The following is a 23,407-nucleotide window of genomic DNA, read 5'->3' as shown; positions in this document are numbered from 1 at the left end:
GTCTGGATTTAGGGTCAACCCTTACGGTTTTAATTTCTGTCTTTTCAGGCCAGAATCCAGTCGTTTTGAGGGCTTTTGAGCTTCCTTTTCGAAGGATGCTAATTTTGAATGCAATGAATTCGCCAGAATGGTCTAATTTTCAATTGGAATGTTGATGCAAAGCTTAAATTTGTCTAAGTGTTGGAGATGAAATGTGAATTTTTGTCCGATTGAATATTTTTGACCAAATTTTGACCTTTTTTGATTTTGATCCTAGGCATTGGAAATGACTTGTTGTCGCCTTGTGAAGTGTTAAAATGTGTAAAATCATGTTATTTTGGCCTGTAGGAGCAAAATCGCTCCTATCCCTCTGTGAAGGACGGGAGCTCGTTTTCAAATATCTTACTGTCCCTGCAGAGTCAAGATGAATTTCAAGTTGGAAGTGATGGAGAAAGGCGAGATCTTTCCATTGAATATAGATTGAAGATTTTCATGAGCACAGAAATGCCTCCAGGAGCAAAATCGCTCCTGTCCCTCAGTGAAGGACCGGAGCTACAAATCCAATTTTGCTTTGTCCTTGCGGGATTTCGACGACTTGACGATTTGAAGAGGTCCAAAGGAAGATGTTTTATCAGATGAATATAATTTGAAGTGCAAATATGAAGAAGAATGGTCCAGAATGCTAAAATCGCTCCTGTCCCTCAGGAAGGGACCAGGGTGAAGTACATTATAGCTCCCGTCCCTCTCCCAGGGACCAGAGCGATATTCTTCATAGAGTAAAATCCAGGCCAAGATCAAGTCAAGTTCATGTTTGGTGGCAAGGAAGACGGTGAAATAAACTCAGTGAATATAAATTGAATATTTTAAAATGTCAACAAGGGTCCCAAAATGCCTAGTTCGCTCCTGTCCCTCAGGAAGGGACCAGAGCGATTTTTGTTATAAATGATTTTCTTGCCAAGTTTCAATCGATCCCAAGGCATGAATGAATGGAAGGACGCATTATGAACCCATTGAATATAAATTTGGAAGCTAGCAAAGTGAAATGAAGACCACAAGAGCAAGTTCGCTCCTGTCCCTCTCCAAGGGACCAGGGCGATACAGTGAGTATGTTGCCTTTCCCTCAAGTTTAAGACCGATCCAAGACAAGGAACAAGGTGGCAGGAACGTCTTAAGACATTTTTAATCAAACACAAGCATCAAGGTCGTCACGTTGGAAGGATTTGCGCTCTAAGACCCCAGATCGCTCCTGTCCCATGGGAAGGGACCAGAGCGATATTTCCATTAGGGCATAGATTTCAAGAGACAAGCAAGTATCAAGCTACCACAAAGATCGAAAGGACGTCATTACACGCGTTGAAGATAATTGTAAGTTGAAATAAACAAGAACAAGCTCACAATGATGAATTTCGCTCCTGTCCCTCAGGAAGGGACCAGAGCGATGTTGAGTATATTGATCAATTCATGCAAGAATTACGTTGAGTCAAGGCTTCACAAGGTTGTAAAGGGTTCAAGACGTCTTTTGAGGATGACATGCAAGAGTTTTGAACGCCCAAACGTTATCAATCAAGCTAAGGAGTCCATATCGCTCTTGTCCTTTGGACAAGGACCAAAGCGATTTCATCAAAAACACTCATACTCCTTCAAAGTCAAGGCAAGGCGAGGATGGACGAGGTAAAGGACGTTATTTCGAAGGCAATAGACAATGAACCAAGGTTAAACGTTACCAACTTGAGCTCAAAATGGAAAAAAAAACATGGATCGCTCCTGTCCCTCTCCAAGGGACAAGGGCGATGATCCTTATAACATCCAAACACCTCATGAAAGCAAGTGGGACGTGCGTGGAATGGACTAGCAATGATGCTATTCGCCTAGCAATGGAAGTTCGAAGATCAAAGATGCAAGATGAACGTGAAAACATGGAGATCGCTCCTGTCCCTCTCCAAGGGACAAGGGCGATGATACATCTAAAGACACTCATGCGCACATGCAAGGCAATCTAATTCGAAGAACCCAACAAGATGATCGATTTGGAACGTGGAAATGAAGGAGTTGAACGTTGAAAACGCAAGAATCATGACAAAAATGGTGAATCGCTCCTGTCCCTCTCCAAGGGACCAAGGCGATGAGGTACGTCCACTTCATTTTCAAATTTTTGGCGCCAAATAAACCATTTTAAATTCATTTTAATGCCAAAATTCGATAAAATTTAAAGTCCTATTTAATTGGCATTTAATATGGCGTTTTGCATTAATTAATTATTTTGCCTTGATTTAAAAAATCGAAATTTATTAATTAAAATAAAAGGCATTTAATTAATTAATGAATTGAATAATTAAAAGTCGAATAAGAACGCTCATGCATGTAAGTCGGCCTTGTTATTTTATTTAAAAATCGTTTGAAATTGCTTTATTTTGTCAAGTCGGCCTTGAGGGTGAATTGTGATGTGAGCGCTATATAAGGGGGGTAAAAACTATCATTTCTACATCATTATTTTACCTTTCTACATGCGAATTGAGGAAGATGAAGGAAAGTGCGAAGTGTGTTTGAGGTGGTGCGAATTTCCATTTATCCAAGGTGGCGTTAGTAATCAAAGGTGGTGCGATAGCTCTTCATTTGAGCGAATTTGCTAAGATTTGAAGACCACGTTAAATGTGAACTTGAAGATCACATTGAAGACAAAGGTGGCGAAATTGATTTCTTGAGGAGATAACGTTGAAGATCTTTCATACCTCAATTTGGCCTAAGCGAATTTTGTCTTTTTGCATTCTAGAGTTAGCTCTCTATTGAGGTATGGCGATTTGATTTTTATTGCTTTATTTGTTCATCGTCATATTTTAGGTTTTGGAATTTTGAATTTTGAATTTCATTGCTCAATCTTTCATTTTTTTTTAGGAAATGATAACTCTAAAGACTTATCATGAGGTTTCCTAAAAACTTTATCTCTCTAATCTACGTTATTCATTGCAAAATATAGTTCTCATAATGAAATGTTATGTAGGTATGGCGACCCCGAAGGCGGGAGCATCCACCAGTCGCTCAGCTCTCATGAAAGAAGATCAGAAGACCGAGGAAGTGGAGACCAAGATCGTGTCGAAGTGGGGCAACATTGGAGATACAAACTTGGGGAACTTTAGCACGAAGAAGTTTCGAGAGGTCCCCTACATTGGCAAGCCATCACCTGTCGCCCGGAGAATAATAGAGAGTGGCATCATTAAGGCGGCCGGTTTTCCTCCAGCTATTCAGTGCCACGAGTTGATGATCGAATGTGCCCGACACTATAATCCACAGTCCAGAACGATCGTGTCCAATGAGGGAAACACTTTGGCGTACCTTTCAGAGGAAGCTATAAGTGAAGCTTTCCATCTTCCAGAGCACAGGGACATGATATACAAGAGCATAGAAGGAGCCAGGTCAATGTACGATGATGATCCAGATGCTTGTCTAAGCATTATCAATAAGAACTGGCTACTCAAGAGTCGTCCCCGTCTAAGCAAGATCCCGAACACACCGCACAGGATTGATTTCCAGGAGGAGTACAGAGATTTGATTACCATGCTCAACCGAGTTACAGGAGCACCTCATGCCTTCTATTTTGAGAAGTGGATGTTTTACTTCATCCAGGTGATTGTTCAGGGTAAAGGTACGATACATTGGGCTAGGATGATTAGCCATTGCTTAGACGTACAGTTGAGGAGACTCAGGGCTACTAAGTCCTTCCACATGAGTTCATACGTCATCTATGCTTTGATCAGGAGTGTTGAGTACGCAGGACTACCTCACAGAGGAATGATTGGAAGAGGACCCGGCGAGGTCAGAGCTTGTGATTCCTATGCCTACTTGCATCATCCGCCAGGGAAAAACTACAAGTTAGTTAATGACACCTTCACGATGAACATCATGAGGACGTTGCAAGGAGGGATTCACAACAGATTATCTCAGGATGCCCAGGAATTCATCAAGAGGTACGGTGCTTGGTTCATTCAGTTTCCCAAATTCACTTACATTAGAGTGCATGGATGTCCTTTACCTCCATACATGTTGCCGAGGTATCCGACAGACAGAATTGTGTTACTTGAAGTAACAAGACAGTTGGCAGCATATGCAAAGGCATTCAGGCACAGACATCAGAATGGAGTCCAAGTACCTATTATTTTGGGTAATTCAGTTGAGGTATGTCCTAATGTTTTAGCCATGGATGACGCAGAGAAGGAGTTAGCCCTGTATTCTTTTTCTTCTTTTGCTTGGAGAAATAGCTTTGATCCACATGGACATTTAGAGGAGACAGTCGGCAGAAGATTTAGACATGAGTACCAGATTGAAGATTTTATGATGAACCTCCTAGATGATCTTGAGGTGAAACGGAAAATGCATTCTAGATTACCTTTGGATTTCATCAGGAAATGCAGGATTTACAGAGTGGCCGACCAAGCTCAGGACAATGGCAGACATATCCAGTCTTCCTATGATAGAGAAAGCAAAACAATAAGGTTGGATTGGAATGAGCCCGAGGTCGTGGATTTAGATGCTTTGATGGCACCAGTCTTGTCTTGTACTCGCAGATGGGTAGACGTTCAGCATCAGAAGTTGAGAGAACAAGGCATAGCTACGTCTTTCACTTTGGAAGAGAAATCAGCCGAAGGTGGAGCCAGTGTGAGTGAAGGCAATCCTAATCCTAGGAATTCAGGTGAAGGTAACCTTCGATGTGCCAGTGAGGGCAATCTCCATCCAAGAGGTTCGAAGAGAAAAGAAAGGTCAGAAAAGAAAGAGTCTTCCAAGAAAAAGCAAGGGGCCAACAAAGATCAGGCACCAGGTACTTCTTCTAGATCAGAGAATAGAACAATTCAAGTAGAAGAGTCCATGGAGTCTATGGTACAGAATGACAGGCAGGAGGAAGGACAGGCACAGCATGGTTCACCAGATGGATCTCTCCAAGACTATGAGTTAGATGAAGACAAAGAAGACAATGAAATAACATCTCCTCCCAGAGAAGAAGAAATAGTGCATAAAGAGATTCAAGTTCAAGAGACAAGATCGAATATCCCAAATTGGTTGAAGGAAAGATTGACTAAGGTGATCGTAGTAGAGGACGAGGACAATGCAATTGATTTAGAGAGCCTTGTTGGACGTTCACATGAAGTAACAGAGAAGAAGAAGGCTACCAAGATGTCCAAGATGATTCGAGATGAGACTGGATCTAGGAAATTGCAGATAGCTACACCGGCAGCAGACAAATATGAAGGTGAAATCCTAGCAGAAGAATATGATATACAGACTTTTGAGTTAGGACCACCTACAGTAGAGCAGACTTTAGATGATGCTACCGATTCATTTGAGGCATTGAAAGACAAGCTTAGAGAAGAAATGGAGAAGAACAGAAAGCTTGAGAGAGAGGTCGGTGCATGGAGGACATATTTCAGTCACATCAATGAACCTTTGGGACGTCAGGATCCAGTTAGATCACCAGTGCAGGCATTGCCACTTCAATCAATCAATGAAGCAGAAAGATTCAGGAACCTGGTTCAACGTACATGTAGTTGGATGGATAGGTCTCACACAGTGGCTATAGAGTTTGTTACAAGGATGATGAAGATCATTCATCAGGCTATCCAAGTTCTTGAGATAATCCACAATTTGATGATAACAGTAGCTGCATTTGCCCATACCAAGGACATTATCATTCCTGTCTTGAAAGTTATAAGACACACATCAAGAAGAATTTTAGCGCAGGAGAAGATCTTGGAGGGTGATTCTCACAGTTTGTTTCAGTGGTCAACCTTACTCCATATGAAGAATGTTTTCTTTGAAGACATCAGTGTTAGATGTGGCCAACTTGAGGAAGTGATCAATCCGATCCAGGACAGAGTATTTGAGGTACTTCGTACCATTCTTGGCAGAAGGATCGAGGTCGAGACAGATGTGGATATGCAGGAATTTGAGGATAGAATCAAGATCATCTTTTGCAAGGACGCAAATGTTACAGATGAGCAGTATGATCAGATGTTTTCCACCATGCTCCTGATTGAAAGAACGAAGGAACTTGAACCTTCATGGGACGCAACTCTTCTAGATGCATTCGATCAGATTATCCACTTAGAGGAGAGTATGAAGAATCTTCCCGAGATTCCAATCACAGAAATCGAAGGAATCGTGACAAAATTCATTACATATGCTAAGAAAGAGAATTGGAAAGGGAATAAGATTCTAGATGAAAGGTTGTTACAGATGACATGACATCTTATTTCTCATTGGTTGATACCTCCTAGGTTTTTGTGCCAAATTTAATATTTGGCTATGTATTTAATATTGTTCAGTAAAAAGGAGGTCATTTGTAACAAACCCTAATTAGGGTTTAGGTGTCATGCTCTTGTCCGTTGATTTACTTTCAATCTAGACCTTTCATTGTAACTGGGGATGCTATATATACCCCCATTTTTCATTTCATTGAGCAATAGTGTAATAGAGGAATAGAGTAATAGTCAATAGTTGATGTAAGAGAGATTAGAGTTAGAAGCAATTTTATTTTGTAGCAAGATTGAGTTTTGAAGAGAGAAATTCAAGCAATTGTTGTACATGATGACTTGGAAATCAATAATATATTGAAGTTATGGTGTTTTGTTGCAAATTTCTTGAGTTATCTTCATGGTTGTTTGATCTACTTGAATCGTGCTCAATCAAAGTAGTTTGTTAAGTTGAAAGACTAAGTATGAGATTTGATATTTGGTAGGATTCGTAATCCAAACCACTAGCTTCTTGCTGATTGTAAGAGCGCCTTGCGTGGTCGACTGGAGAAAACTTTGAGTCCTTTAATCTTCAATCATTATTGTATTTTGGATATGTACCTTCGTAGTAGTGTCCTTGATCTTTGATGCATTGAGTATCATTTTATTACCTTAGAAGATCGCACTAATTTCAATTGAGTTGTTATCTTATGGCGAAATTGAAGTTGGTTGAATCTTGCCAAGTCTCGTCCATACTAAGTCATTCATAGGATTAGGCTAGATTAGACCTCTTTTAAACCCTACTCCTTTTGCTATTTTTGAAAGTTTCTTTAGTTTAGAAAATCTTTGAACTTTTGGAATACGTAAGGCCCCTTGGAGGAAACAGCAAATCACATCATACCACTAAAAGCTTGTCCACACGTAGAGACCCTACTAAAAGAACCTTGGAGTCTACCTAACTGATCCTTTGTGCAGATCTTCAGCAGTTAGAGACTATTTTCTCAAGAGAGGATAAGATGCCTATTGGTATTTTATTCTGTGTATGATTGTGTATAAAATACACGTCAACAATGCCCTACTTGCAGTTGGGGAAGAGAAGAAATTGCAGAGGGAGAGGGTAAAGCTAGCCATGAGATCAACCATAGCTGAATCTCAATGTGCTTCTATTGATATTGAAGAGGAACAAGAAACACTTCTGTCATGTCCCCTCCTTGATCATTATTTATAACTTAAATGAAACAATTATTATTATAAATTAATATAATCAACAAATGATTATTTGAAATTATTAATATTTATTTATTAAATATTATTATTAATATTTATTAATAAATAATATTTTTGAAATATCCAAATAAAATAAATTAATATTATATTATAAACAATTATAATAATAAATAAAGTCAGAAAATATATGTAACAAAAATAATATAAAAGCTGCCTTCATCCTCATCAATAACCTGCAGAATAAATAAAGACTAAGGGGACTGCAGGTGTCAAAGTTGTCCCCTAAGCTGTAGACAATGATAAGTAGTCAATATCAATAATAAATTAGTTAGGTAAGTCTAATGTTAATCGTCAGCAATAATAGGCAATGGTTTACTAGGTTTCGATGGGAGACAATTACACAAGCAAACTAATCACCGATGCGTCCTAAATAACCCGAAAGACACGATCTAATTAGCAAACCAATTATTATGAAGAAGGTCAGATGTGTCCTATCAACATATTAATGTTAACAACTAATACGTGGTTGTTATTGAGATAACAAACCTCATCGAGTATGTAATGTCCCCTTCTCACTGATGTTCTTTCAGAGGTCCATTAGCCTATTCCTGAGACCCGTAGGCTAGGTGGAATGAGTAATCAGGGTCTAGCATCGATGAAACGAGGACTTACTATTTTTAGTAAGTCAGGGGATGACCGTTCTGGTGCCATTGTCCGACCGAGCACTCCTTGCTTTGCCTCTGGACGCGATGATCATATTTTTCTGAGCATTAATTCTTGACTTACTATTTTTAGTAAGTGGCTGAGTGGCACATTTCTATTTTTGGCAGTAGACAGGGGTCTGAATTCTGCAGCAGTTTGTGGTCATCTGGGCTCAGTTTCATCTTGGAGGTGATAATGATCAGTACGGGAGACATTTGCAACATAATTAAATATTATTTCCTTTCCTAAGGTTAATATTTAATTAATCTATTTATTGGCTACTGGTTTATTAAATTTGGGATTAATGCTTGTTTAATCCTAAATTTGAGCGAAATTCAATTGTTTTATGGGATGTGAAATATTTTTTAAAAGGGATATTATTTCACTTTACATCGCCATTTTTGTGCCTAAGTGTCCAACGTGGGTCCTCCCCCTTCTTGGGCGTGAGTTTTGACTTAGGAGAATGGGCGCTACACTTGGGTCCACATGTGAGTGGAAATGAAATTCAAATGCAAGCGTGAAATTTGGAGGGATGTCATTTGAGTTTGATGAATGAAGTTATAAATATGAGGCTTGGGTTCCTATTTGCAGCATCTTGAAAATCTGTAATGTTATGCTGCCGGATTGGGGACAGAACTTGAGGCTTCGGAGTGCGTCTCCCTAGTGCTACCCGGTTTCGTACTTGAAATACAGTACCTAGTTGTGCCTTGTATTCTTCTATCGTTTTCAGAGCTTTGCCATAGACATCTTGGTGTTGCAACGATTCTGGACTTGCTGGTTTTGCCTGTGGCTGAAACACATTTTTGCTCACATCTCTCTACTGGAGCGTCTGATAGTTATGGGTATTATTCCTATCTTCCTTCCCAGCACTGGCATATAAGTTTGTAAGTTTTTAGCACATTTGTTTGAGTATTGATTTAATTATGCAAAATCGAAATTCCTAGTCTAGGCGTGGGTTTTTTTGGGTTGCATTGGGATGCGTGCAAAATAAAAAGAGGGTTGTTTGGGGTGTGGCTGTGATTGGTTGTCATTGTATTGGATGTATGGTGGGATTGGGCTTGATTTGAATCAATCCGGGTAAAAATTGAGTGAGTTATGAGTATTTTCATGTTTTCATGGGCTACTGGAACTGTACTTTTAGCCTGCAGAGCAGTGTAACAGAAAATTACAGTATTGTGTAGAAATCTGCAGTTAATCTTCTCATCTCATCTCCATATTGTAAGGATTGTTTCAGCAGTACTGAGCATCCCATTCTATCTGCTTTTATTTGTAATTCCCACTGCATAAGTGGAAGAGGCTGGCTTGCCGCCTTCTCAGTTTTGTAATTCAGTTTTCTTTGATAAATAGTCCTCCCGCTGAAATATGCGGTAGAGTGATGTTTAAATGTAATGTCCTCCCGCTGAATAAGTGGTCGAGTGATAAAGTTCAATGTTTTGGTCCTCCCGCTGAAATATGTGGTAGAGTGATTGTTAATGTAATGTCCTCCCGCTAAAATACGCGGTAGAGTGATTGAACTTCTATTTCTTGTAATCTTTCCCTTGGTCGATTCACCGCCAAGAAGTTTAGTTTCTATCCTGCTAGATAAGCAGAAGGGGATGGCTTGCCGCCCATGCAGTTGTAATGTTTAGTTTGTTTATTGATGCTGACGATCCCCGGAACACCGTATGCTCTCACCCTCCCAGTCTGGGCTCTCGGTGAACAAAAGGTGGAAGGGTTCCCTTTAGTTGTTTTGCTTATTACTCTAACCTTAACGGGTAATTGTTGTGGATGAATTGCTATTGGCCTGAAAAAACAAAAAAAAAATAGTGGGATATTACAAAGTATATTATGGAAAGGCACTTTAGATTAAAGGCAGCGATTGCTAAAAGAAGTGAACATGTCTTTTGAATGATTCCTCTCCCACTATATAAAGAATTCGTGGGAATTAATTAAAGGGGAGGGAAGAAAAATACTAGAACGTCTTATGGGCCATCTTTCATTATCAACATCCATGAAGGGAAATAAATGGCATGGCAACGAACAATCAGGAATATAGACCAAATCAGAACTGTCATTAAGTTTCAGGCGGTAACCTTATTAGTCAGACATAGTAATGGAAATAGGGAAAAAGCTCAAATAAGGAGATGTATGGCAGAGAATAGGAGGGAGGATTGGATCAGATCATAACTATTATTAAATTACAAGCGGAACATCCTTGTTCCTAATGGTATGCATGGGGATGTGCTTAATTTGTATGCTTAGTATATGAAGCCCGATATTGTCTTCATGCAGAATTTCAATAATGGTATTAAAATAGTCTGAAAATATGTATTATAGTAATATATAATTTCATGGTAGTGGCAGACCAGATCTGACATGTGTCAAATCTGTCTGCCATTACAGACACTAAATATACTCATAATTAATAATGTTTTAAGCACTAGTAGTATTAATAATAGGTTATTAGCAAATATATAAATAATTGATAATATTATTTAACTTATTTATTGATTGATTTATATGATCAAATCAGAATAAGAATCATATATTATATATTAGATTGTAAATTAAAAAAACAGTTCATAAGATAATAAATAGTAAGAAGAATATGTTTATATTTAAATAATTCTTGTTAATACTATCAGTGTTTAAGAAGTTAAGTCCCAAGATAGGATGAGAATCAGCAACCTGTAAATCTTGAGGGAACCTATTTGATTGTGGTATCCAAGCTCTTTAATAACAAAGACCATCCTCTTCGTCTTTAAAGTTGAAGCAGTGATAAAGGTTGACATTCCCATTTAGCATTATGAATGATTAAAGTAATTACCTAGTATAGTGAATGAAGAATTTAATAATTGATAAATCAATTGAACTATGGAATATCACTGATTTGACTCATGTCGAGATGGAATTGTTACTTTATCAATCTAGTTAGGTCATAAGCTTGTTGAGATGGGTTAATTATGGTTAAAATAGGCCAAATCCTAGTAGGGGACATTACAACTTCAGAGCATAGTGGGCTCTCGGCGTGGCCCACGTATCTGCAAACCCACCACCACTTCACCCATTGCATCTGGTTCTTCTAGTAGAGTACCTGGCTCTAGCAGTGCCAGTGCCACTAGTGCATCATGATCAGGGTCCATAGGTGACTATTTTGTGCCCAGGAACACACCTAGAGCACAACCATCATTAGAGGCCACTGGATGGAATAGGGAGCCACATGAGAAATGCCACATTGCAAGTGCTGATTTTTGGTACTTCAAAAACATTCCATTCAATGTGGTGGAAAACCTTATTGGCTGAATTTGGTGACCACAATGACAGTTGTAGGAATGGGGTACAAGGCCCCTACTCGCAAGGAGTTGAGTGAGAGGTTATTAAATTACTAAATAGTCCACTTGATTTCATTTTTAATTGTCTTGTAGATTTCTTGTTTATTAAATCAAAATTGTGTACTAAGAACTAATTTCACTTTGTTCTTGTAGGTTGCTCACAAATGTTGTTGCTAGGGCAAAGGAAGTGGTAGAGGAACAAAAAAATGAATGGGCAAAATATGGCTGCACCATTCTTTCTGATGGGTGGACAGATGGCAAGAACCACACAATTATAAATTTTTTGGTTGCTTGCAAGGACAATGTAGTGTTCTTGAAATCAGTTGATGCCTCCAGCAAGGTGAAAAATGCAGAAACATTGTCTAGAATGTTGGAGCAGGTTGTGATGGAGGTGGGGGTAGAGAATGTGGTGCAAATCATCACAAATAATGCAGCAGCATATGTGTCAACGGGTAGAATCCTTTTGAATTATCACCTTTAGGCATTACCAATATTTTCATTTGTTGTACTTGTGGCTTTGTTTTACTTGGTTGCATATTTCTTAGGAATAACTTCTTTTGCAGGAAGAATCCTCCAAGAGAGGAACCCCACTCTTTTTTGGACACCTTGTGCAGCACATGTCCTTGACCTTGTTTTGGAGGATATAAGCAAACTTGAGTGGGTGACTCCAGTTGTGGAAAATGCAAGGATCACCAAATATATTTACAATCACCCTTGGGTTCTAAATTTGATGAGACAGCACACCCAAGGGAGAGATTTGGTGAGAGCTGGTGTCACAATGTTTGCAACGATTTTCTTGACGTTGCAAAGTGTTCTTGCTACATTGACTTCTTAGGTAGACCAAGTGGCAAGTTGAAGTACTCAAGTGGTGAAGAAAGCTTTACAGGTGCTGGTTAATGTGAAGGCAGCAAAAATAAAGCTAAACCAAACTTCTAAATTGTTTTAAGCAGTGTCTAGAATCAATTGAAAAAGATTTGAAAGTTTGGCATAAAATGGATCAAGTAAAGTTAGAAATCATGTGCAAAAACACCGTGATACCAAATAGAGAAAGGTACATTGAATTTGAAGAACTTATGATCCATAAATCATTAGTTGTCAAGGACCTAATTAAAGATATAGAAGTTGTTCTAGAAATAAGTACTGAAGTGGAGCGGGATATTATTTCCAATTTCGAGAAAATGTCTTGCAAAGATGGTAAGTCAAGACGAAGAGTTGCTTCCTCAAAATGTGATACTCTCTAAGTTGGTGTCAAGGCTTCATCAGGAGCTTAAATCTGAACAGTTTATAGTGGCTTCAATCAATAGATTTGTAAATTGCCAAGTTTTCCTTAATAAGATGCAAACTGTTCTTGAACAACATAGAGTAGCAACAATACGATATTTCGATGTCATCATCAAAACTGTTGTTGTTGCAAGGAATACAGTAGGTCCAGATCTTGATGAATTGCAGGAATCAATTAGCAAATTTCAAACTTTCATGGCCAAGAATAGAGAACGACAAGTAGTCACATTACTTGTATTCTTGTAAATTGTGATTACATGTAAACAAATTACAAGTTGAAAGACAGTAGGACCATAATTTGGAATAAGTCATAGTTAGTTATATTTAGTTGTGGAATAATTCTTAGTTAGTTGGAATTCTCCCACTTTTTGCTCTCAGCCCCTCTCCTATAATGTGGAGAGTGCTCTAGGTAATTTTTAGCTTTTTGACAAGCAAGAAAACTCTACAGAAATTTACAGCGATAAAGATTGTGTTTTATACTTGTAAATTGGATTTTCAAGCAATATAAAGAGGACATTTGAGTTTCAAACTTTGTGTTGAGGCTTTGTTCATATATTCATTATGTTCTTATGTCACAATAATATACTTTTGTACATATACTTGAGATTCTAGTGAGGTTGTTGGAAAGAGATTTAATCTAATTTCTTGTAGACTTTGTGCTGCAAATATTGAGATTAAATTAGCATAGTTATGTGTTCATAATAGAGAAAAGTTACAAGACTTTGTGCTTGTAATTGTTCCTATTCATAGCAGTCTAGAGGTGCATCATATTGACAAACTTTGAGTTGTATGTTGTATATTGTTATTATGCTAATCATTTTGGAAGGTTGATAGGATAGTAGACGAGTGAAGACTTTGAGCTTTTGTTTCTACATTCCTGTTCTGGAAAAGCGACGGAAGACTTTGCGCTTTCATGGAAACTTTGCTTCCTTTTATAAGCATCTTTATAATTGTTGAAATTTCTTAAGTTCCTAAATTTGTTATTCTAGTTGTAGTTTCTTTTCAAAAAAGAGAAAAGAATATCATCTTTTTCTGAAAAAAGAGAAAAGGATGTTGTCTCATCCAAGTTAAAATAGTGTTTATAAGTTATAGTTAATTTGTAATTCAGAAGTAGGAAAGGGGGAGCCTTCTCTTAGAACTAGGAGAGTTTTAAACTCACACATTGTGGCTGAAACCATAATTTTGCATGCCTTCCCAAGTTTACAAAATTTTCAACCAACACCACCCGCACTGATTACATGCCCCAAGTATCTTTGTCAATCCAACTCACATTTGGAAGATTTGGCAAACAAGTATTGTGCCTCCATGATACCCAACACCTCATCAAGGTGCCTAAGATGATCCTCTTAAGTCTTGCTATATATAAAAATCATCAAAAAATACAACTAAAAAATTTCACAATTGCTTATTGAAGGTGTGGTTCATGCAAGATTGAAAGGTACCAGGAGCATTGGTCAAACCAAAGGGCACCAGGAACCCATAGTGGCCATAATGACCCCTAAAAGTTGTTTTGTGAATGTCTTTCTCCCAAATTCTGATCTAATGGTACCAAGAACAAAGACCAATCTTCGAAAAAATAGACTACACCATGCAACTCATCCAAATGATCCTAAGAATCAGAATATTTATATTTGAAGGTCTTTTTATTAAGTGCATAGTAATCAATGCACATCTACATATTGAAGAAGCAAAGGGACTTGATCTAGGTACATTGTGTCCCATATTCAATAATTCCTTGATCGTTTTCTCAATCTCCTCTTTGAATCTCTTTGGATGCCACTAAGTAGTAATAACGGGCTACATTTTCCTTCACCATGTATCCTTTAGGGAAGAGACAAGACTATAGAAAGTTGAAGCACCTCCCATAAACATCCTTTTCTTCCATGCATAGGTTGAAGAGGCATTGAGTTTTGTCTATCTGAAATAAGTCATGATTTTTGTCTTTAGCTTGAGCGCTCACTCTTTTGGCATGTGTAGACAATAAAATGCTATGATTCTCCCTTTGAAAGTGCTAAGTAGAATTCAATCACTTCGGATGCTACATGAATCTTCAATAGACTCGATTTTTATTGATTTTGGCTTCAATGCACTAAGTTTTGTCTTTTCTTGTTTATCTTTATCCAATTTTTCTTCTTGTGGAATCAATGCCAAAATAAGCCTCAAATAGTTCCTAGTTGATTTGTTCAAATTAAATGCCTAGCAAGGATATCCATTCCCCTTTCGTCTCTACTATAAAAATATGGGATGGATGGGGATAAAACCTAGCAACTTGCGATTAAAATATCTGAGATATTTCACTTCCCAACACACACCCACACATAGCTCAAAATGTCATTACAAAATCTAAACTTGCAAACCTAGAAATACTAAACAAGAACAACTTTGAATTTCTTCAACTATTCATGCACAATTTGTAGATTCGAATGAGCCACACCGAACCAACCACAAAGGATCTCTCACTACCGTAGTTGATCATCTTTAAAAGGATTTCCATCCTCCAAAAGGTTGAGTTGAATCAAGTCCAACTCCAAAACCACACAAGGTTTTCTCAATCAGAGCAAAATATCATAAATTACAATCTTCAACATATTCCAAATGAGCTCCAAAATCCCATTTATAAACTTCAAGCTCAACTCCCTCATTAGGGTTGTCCAACCTTTAAATTCAATTTTAAATTCACCTTATGTCTCCCTAAGTTGCCAATAAAATCACTTTATTAAATTAAATAACGTTAGTTAAATATTAAATTTAACTTTTTATTTTGACAATATTTGAAATAATATCTCAAAACACCTTATATCAACAATTCAAGCAATCACCAACTATCCAAAAATAGTAACTCTTCCAATTACCAAGTCGTTCTCCAAAATTGACACTTACTCTAAATAGTAAGTACAGACAAATTGTCAGAAAACCCTTCAAAAAGTGTCAAACGTCTCCAATAAGACACCTGAGCACATTGGCAACATTGAAATGCTCCTCTAACCTAGCTAACACAAACCCTGAAAATTAGCTTCAATTGCACTACAAGAGAACCCAAAAAATGGGACATTACAAACAATTAGACATCTCCAACTTACATTCTCAAAATTATACTTGCTAATCACATGGCTGCATAAAGAATCTATAACACTAATTTTTTTAGTCTTTCCTTGCCCACTAAATCTTGGTGGAGAATTAACCATCTCAAAAATTTGTACTTAAAATATATCATGATTTCCAAATAAATTAACATTTCCACTCCCTCCTAATTTCAAGATTCTTCACAACTTATTTCTTGTTCAATCAAGAAGAAAATTCAGGATCATGATTCACTACATCATATACATTCATTGTCTTGCTGTTGTAGAATGCTTTCCAAATACTCCATTTCAATCTCTTCGATGAGTACCCAACTCTTGGAGCTACCTTCTAAAGAGGCAATCTGAAGGGATCATTCAAAATTGAACTTAGATGCTATCTTTTGTCAATTCATAAGCTCAAAAAATGTTCAATTCATCCGTTTTCCTCGTCTCTCTTCCTTGTAACCACCTTCCATTCAGCTTCTTGTGATTCAGCCTTCTGGAAATAAAAAATATTTATTAATATTTAATGAAGTTGAACAAATACACATTCTAGATTAAAAGAAAAAAGAAAGGGAACCTCAACAACAATAAGATAGGAAAATTGATTCTCAAATGGAACTCAAAAATTAATTAGAATCATGAACATAAAATTGCACTAAATAAAATTGATGTCTTTTTGAAATTTGGGATAGGGTAACTCTTCATTTTCCTATTCTCAAAGCTTGTTAATCTTCTAAAATTTCTTTCAAAATGAATAGTGAATTATAGCAAACATTTACTCACCCCACAAACCAAAAGATAAAAGTAAGAGATGCAATTCTACATTTTTGAACAAAAATACCTGATTTTATTCCCTTGATCTTCATTTCATTAAATACCTTCTGGGCCTCCTCTATTTTACCGGCCTCGGCAAGTCCATGCATTATTGTGCAATATGGCATCTGCACTTTAACATAGCCATACAAATTTCTAAGAGATTACTCAAGACAAGTCAGCAATTGCAATTTACGATAGGAAAACTTATCTAGAATACTAGTCTCTTTTAGCATATGTTGTACCAAGAGCTCGTTTTCAATCATTATATTGTTAAACATCTCAGTTCTTCCCTTAAACTCAAAAGTGTACACTCAGCCTCTAGTTATATCCTTACAAATAAATCTGAACGTATGCATTCCTAATATAATGTGATAATAGTTTTTAAAAGTTGCAGCAAAGGATAGGAGAATTCTATGAAGACGATCAAAGATATTTGACATTTGCAATATATTATTGCAAAGGGTGGTAAAAACATCACAAATCTATGTAAAATTCAGTCTTTATTGCGAAATCCATGTTTCAAGTGATGAAATTAATGTTCTCTCTTCTTGCAGATAACTGAATATAAATGGCTATGTGATTTGCAATCCCTTGTCATTTCTTCATTTCAAAATTGTGAAGAGAAGGCACAGCTTATGGTATGCTAGATCTTAGATATGTGAAGAACCAGATAACATATGGCAGGAAAAGAACAATGAAAGATCATTCTGGAAAAAATGGATGCACAGAGTTTGAGAGAATCATATGGCACACACTTCAAAGAGTGTAGATTCTATTTATTATTAAATGGAAAGTTATTAGGTGTCTGTATCTTAATTATAAGTTACTTTTTAGATATCACTAATGTGGTAATAGTGTAATACATAGTATAGTCCTCTATTTAAAAATCTTTACCTAAAGACTATTACTTACCTATGTACACCATTGCATCTATGCACATAACAATAAAAAATACAGTAATCACACAATTGAAAAAATCATGAATGCAGCTCTATCATGGGTCAAACAAGTAGGTCTTTGAAAAGAAAATTCAAAGAATTTTTCAGATCTTTACAAACTTGAATCATGGCCAAAAAAATATTATAGGTCTTTGCAAGGTAAATTATATGCTTTATTTTTCAAACTATAAAACCTGAGATCTAAATGCGAGGAGCTGTAATGGATAAAAATGGAATCGGGTAGTATTAGGACCTAACTCCACTTTCATTCATACATTGGAATACGAAAAACACCTAAAGGAGTGATTCTCTTTAACTAAATCTTGTGAAAGAGAGTCAAGAAATACTTTTAGGGTTTCTATTCCTTTGCTGCTACGAAAGGGAATGTGCAAAATGTGAGAGGATGTGAAACTATGTAAAGAAGATGAATACAAGTGACTAAAATAGTAAGACAACAAACTGATAACTTAATAGAACTGAGACAACAAGTACATATCTAAGAATGGAATTTTGTTGTGCACCTGTGACCAAAATCTGAGCTCAAACTGGCAGGACCAGGGTGCTAGGCGCACTAGTCCCAGAGACTGGGTTGACTTGCAAACTGAAAGGATGAAATCTAAGACTGCTTGAGAGTTTCCTACCAAATCTGAGGTTGACTGAGGAGGACTAGGGCGCTACGTACCCTGGTCCTAGAGGACTGTGGCACTAGGCACCCTGATCTAGGCACAATTTGTTGAAATTTGGCTAGATAATCTGTCTTTGGGTCTTGATGTTGTTTTGATCTTCCCAGCTCCACTGGATACCTATAACTACACACAATAAGGAAAGAAAGGGGTTTGTGGATAGGGATTTGCCTTAGGTCAAACCCTAAGTTTGGAATTAACCCTAATTGAAATAGAAATTGAACTTGGACTAAATTGGAAAAGCTTGCCTTTTGAGGGCAAGGTTGAAATGCTTGAATGTAAATGATTATACCTTCAATAGGTGATGCAATGTTCTTAGGATAAGTCCTTCATGTGTTGATGCAATAACATGATAAATCACATATAATCCATCATGAAATCATAATTGAAACATAATATGAAGATACCTTGATGTAATTTGCCGCTCCTTGAATTAGATCTGCTCTGGAGGAAGAATAATTGCACTTGAATTGATGATAATGTTGGCATGAAGTATAATTGTGAAAATGAATTGAGAGGGATGTTTTGACGTGGCTAAAGTCGGATAACCAACTCCCTCTGGTAAACACAGAATAGAATGTTCTTGTTGAGTGTTCTATCCTCTCTTGAATCCCTGATGCTGTTCTAATTGATCAATGGGGACAACCTCAAGGTCCCAATCGTCAGGTCATGACAGTGGGATAGCTCAGTGATTTAATGTTTTTTGCTGGAAACACAAGGGGACTTACATGGTTAGATAAAATCAGCTTTGGTTTTACAAGTTCCCTATGACTCTACAGTCTTATCTTCATCAAAGTATTCTTTGTCATGATGTTGTTTATGGCTTCAACTTTCAGATAAAAAAGGGGAAAAAATGGGAGATAGAGGAAGAAAGAAACTAACTAATTTATCTAAAACAGCATATTCAGGTGAATAGACGGAAACCTTTGAAAAACCAGATCTAACTTTGACAACTAATATAGAAAAACTATGTAAAATCCGATGCAATTTTCAAGGGAAACTAGATTTTCAAGCTATTAAACATGAATACAGAGCTTACTAGAGGCTTACTACCGGAACTTGGCTCAACTTAATAGGTTGGACATGTAGAAGCATATATTAATGAGTTCCCAAAGATTGCGGTCATGGTTCTCGACATGTCAAAAAGAAGAGTCACCATGTTGTTTGTGATTAATTGAGTGACAGATTAAGGGGATTGGTCAGCACACATAAACCTAACACTTTGCATGACGCCATTGGATTAGCTCTTGACCTTGAGACGACACTATCCTTTCACCCACAAAAGAAGAATTTCAGCTCTTGGAAATCAAATAAAAAGGGCTTTAATCAGTAGAAGAACACTTCACCAAAAGCAAATCAAGAATCCACGAATGAGTTGAGGAGGAAGAAGCTATGCTTCTCATGTAAAGAACCATGGGAGCCTGGATATCATTGCTTGCAAAAAGGCAAAGTTCATTTGATTGAGGTTGTCATGTCCCCTCCTTGATCGTTATTTATAATCTAAATGAAACAATTATTATTATAAACTAATATAATCAACAAATGATTATTTGAAATTATTAATATTTAATTATTAAATATTATTATTAATATTTATTAATATTTAATTATTAAATATTATTATTATTCACAAATTAATATTGAAAATTATTATACAAAAATTATTTAGTAATATGTGAATCACATTTTATTATTAATAGAATTTAATATTGTTAATACAATTAATATTACTAATGCCCTCACAATTAATTTTGACAATTCCTTGTGTTACGAGTATGACACTTTTTGGTATGGCCTCACAACCTCGGAATGTGTAATGTACCCAACTTAACCTTACAACGTTAGTACTTCTTCAATTTTGTGAAGTCTCTAAAAGAGACAAAATTGCAAAATGAATCGAAAGGTCATTAAAGGAAGTAGACAAAGAAATGAATGATCTATTACAATCATATCTTTATAATCCAGACTCAAAACTATAAATTAACAAATTATCATACCAAGCTGATCAATAAGAATGATTAAGTCATTGTGAGAGGTAAAATGTATGATTGGAGATCATCATGCTTAATACGGTTACATGAAGTTGACCATCGCTGCATATCGACCATACTTACAAAGAGTAATCAACACGACATGTTGTCAATGGACAATCGGCAAAGAGAAGGGTTGGATGATCAAAGATACCATAAGCATCACTGTGAAGAGCAAACCAGATCGAGAATCAATTGTCATCAGCAAAATCAAAGATATCCAATGCAGAACCATAACAATACAAATCGTTGATCAATGAAGAATAACAGCAATATCAACCAAAGACAAGGAGAATCCATATCACAATCAAGAAGGAAGAAGACTAAACAAACATATGTATAGTCACCAAGCAGAATTAATGGTGAAGATCATCATCGGTCATCAATATTTCAAAGATCGACCGGCTAAGGCATGAACTGATCATAATAGAAGATAATGATTGGACCGATATCTAAATAGCAGTAATAATCAATTATCATCCACAATCAATATCATAAGAAGAAATACGGCATGGAATAAACAGTGATCAATAAGAATAATAATGACTACCTATGTTAAACATAAACTAATGTCCTTGTGAAAAGACATGAAGACAATCCATTGTCAATGATTAGCAATAATGAATGGGTGTGTTGACTATTGTATACAAACCCGAAATGGATTAATGCAGCATTTTGAAGTATTATGGAGTGATGCGATTAAGAAGAGACATGAGTCATGTCCTTTACACGTGATTCCTCATCCCAAGTACAAGATATAAGAAGGCAGTTCTATCATTCAATTCGGGGGATCGAAAGTTGTTTTTAATTTTATTCTTGTATCCCAATGTGGATCTGCTCATTAAAAGCATCTGTTGGCTAAGTGTCAAAGCAGGTTGCATACATTTCAGGATTAAAATAAGATACAGCACCACCATTGCAAGCTAATACAATCATATTGGAAACAGCACCATTAATTATTGTTGCAAGCATATAATTTAAGATTAGGGATAGCAACATATCACAGTGAGTGATATCCTCATATACCTCTGCACATTCACAAAGACGCATATAGAACAGCAGACCACCGTATCATTCTAAGAAATATTTGGAAGGTAATTTCATTAGTTTAAGGACCAGGATCAGACACAGCAAGCATATCAACAAGAACATTGCAAATTCATATCGGATATACTAGGAAAACAGAGATAATCATTCGGTTGCATTGCGCCTAGCGCATATACATATATATATTGATCAAGATCATTTTATGCCTTAATGCTAGACCCGTGATAGCATTGATATTGACTTCATATCATTATATTATAAGTGGGAAATCATTGTGTATCAAATCATTATTGCATTGATTATCTTTATTTACAAGTATTTACAAAGAAATTGAGGAAAGAAGTCTCTTGCAATTGATTCTTATGAGTTAAATGTTCCTACTTCATAAATAATAACATAAGGGGACATTACAGAGGTCATGTCTGATGATGAAGAGCATGAGGAGCAAGAGGCTGGTCTGGAAGATGATAGTGATCATGAGGATCAGCCACTACACATGGAATTGGAGGACACTGCAACCAAAGAAACTCCTTGTAGTACAATTGCCACTTTGTTAGGAGTTCCCCGTAGTCGCCCTTTCAGGTTGAGAGGTGTCATTAAGGGGCAATGGATGGTTTGCTTAGTTGACAACGGAGCCACACATAATTTCATCAATGAGGGTTTAGTGGTGAAGCGAGGTCTACATGTCGAAGATTTTCCAAGATTCAGTGTGACTATTGAAGATAAATTTTAGCTGAGTTGGCATTCAGTTGGGAGATTACACTCTAACAAATGATTTCTATGTTGTCGAACTTGGTAATATTGATGTTGTCTTGGGACTCCAGTGGTTAGAGTCACTTGAGCATTATGTACAACACTTTTTCCATATGCAACTTCAATTTATGGTTGACGGTAAGAAGGTGGTGCTTAAGGCTATGTCTAATGGTGGTTCTTGAGTGGTTTCTACAAGGAGGATGGAGGCTCTATTCAGGCAAGGAGATATGGATTGGGCAGTCCAATGTTTTGTTTCCTCCAAGCCTACTCCCAGCAGTGAGCCACAGTATCATGCTGATATCCAAACAGTGTTGGATAAGCATAGTGTGGTCTTTGAGGAAATTCCCCTGGGAAGACCACCTAAAGAGGATTTTAGCATGTTATATAGCTTGAAGAGGGCGCCAAGCCAGTTATCCCTACGCCCTACAAACACCCACACCATTTTACAAAACAGATTGAGAAAACAATCAAAGAGTTACTGAGCATGGGTCGCATCCAGCCTAGTTTTAGTCCATTTGCTTCATCAGTTGTTCCGATTAAAAAGAAGGATGGCACTATGTGCATGTGCATAGATTACAAAGCCCTGAACAACAAGACCATCAAGAAAAGGTACCCCATTCTATAATGTCCCCTTCTTAGCAATGATCAGTTCAGTTGACCATTAGCTTATCCTGGAGACCCTTAGGCTAGTCGGGAGCAGAAATTAGGGTTTCCTATCTCTGGGAGGATGTTTCAACGTTTTTGGTAGCTTGCATGTTGGAGTTTGTCAGTTTTGGTTCTAGAACCCTTCTAGGTTTTCAGAAAGCTTCACAATGATGGTACATGCATAGCAAGCAACGGAGTTTGGCAAACTTACTATTTTTAGTAAGTGGAGGCAACAACAACTTATTTCTCTAGGTTTTTTAGAGTTTTCTAAGAGCTTCGCGATGGTGTAACATGCAAATGAATCTGAAAAGTTTTCCAAACTTACTATTTTTAGTAAGTTGCGACGGCTGCTCGGAATTTGGTTAAAATGCCTTTGGACACACTCACTATTTTTAGTAGTATGGTATTCTTAGTAAGTGCTATTTATAGCAGTGCTATTTTTGGCAGGGTTTCTACAGTTCAGTGCAGTAGCTATTTCTGGCAGGGCAATTCTCTCAGTTTGATTCCCCATATTCTTGGAGCTTGTTTTGGCAAGTTTAATATTTGATGAAAATGGTGTTTTAAATTAAATTATAACTTAAGGCAAAGTCAGACGATTTATTTAAGGGGGATTCCTTAAGTTATATTGATATCTAAGTCATTTCCTTAATTATATGTTGGGCGATTCATGGTTGAGGAAAATATTTTATAAGTGAATTATTTTTAAGGCAAC

At 36.9% G+C, this 23,407-nt stretch overlaps 1 protein-coding gene across 6 annotated transcripts in view; it reads right to left on the bottom strand.

Annotated features, from left to right (window-relative positions):
* LOC131064371 (pentatricopeptide repeat-containing protein At1g10910, chloroplastic) overlaps positions 1–23,407 on the bottom strand; it is a 251,626-nt gene that overhangs the window by 91,242 nt on the left and 136,977 nt on the right. For 5 of the 6 annotated variants that reach the window (XM_057998518.2, XM_057998496.2, XM_057998509.2 and 2 more), the window contains one exon: positions 16,625–16,724. In XM_057998518.2, coding sequence (XP_057854501.1) covers positions 16,625–16,724 — 100 coding nt within the window. Of the gene's footprint in view, positions 1–15,779; positions 16,280–16,624; positions 16,725–23,407 lie in introns of those variants that run through there. The other variant, XM_057998525.2, reaches the window with a different exon arrangement.

Source organism: Cryptomeria japonica, chromosome 1, assembly GCF_030272615.1.
Source record: "Cryptomeria japonica chromosome 1, Sugi_1.0, whole genome shotgun sequence".
Classification (NCBI taxonomy): Eukaryota; Viridiplantae; Streptophyta; class Pinopsida; order Cupressales; family Cupressaceae; genus Cryptomeria; species Cryptomeria japonica.
This window is presented reverse-complemented; position numbering and strand designations above follow the sequence as displayed.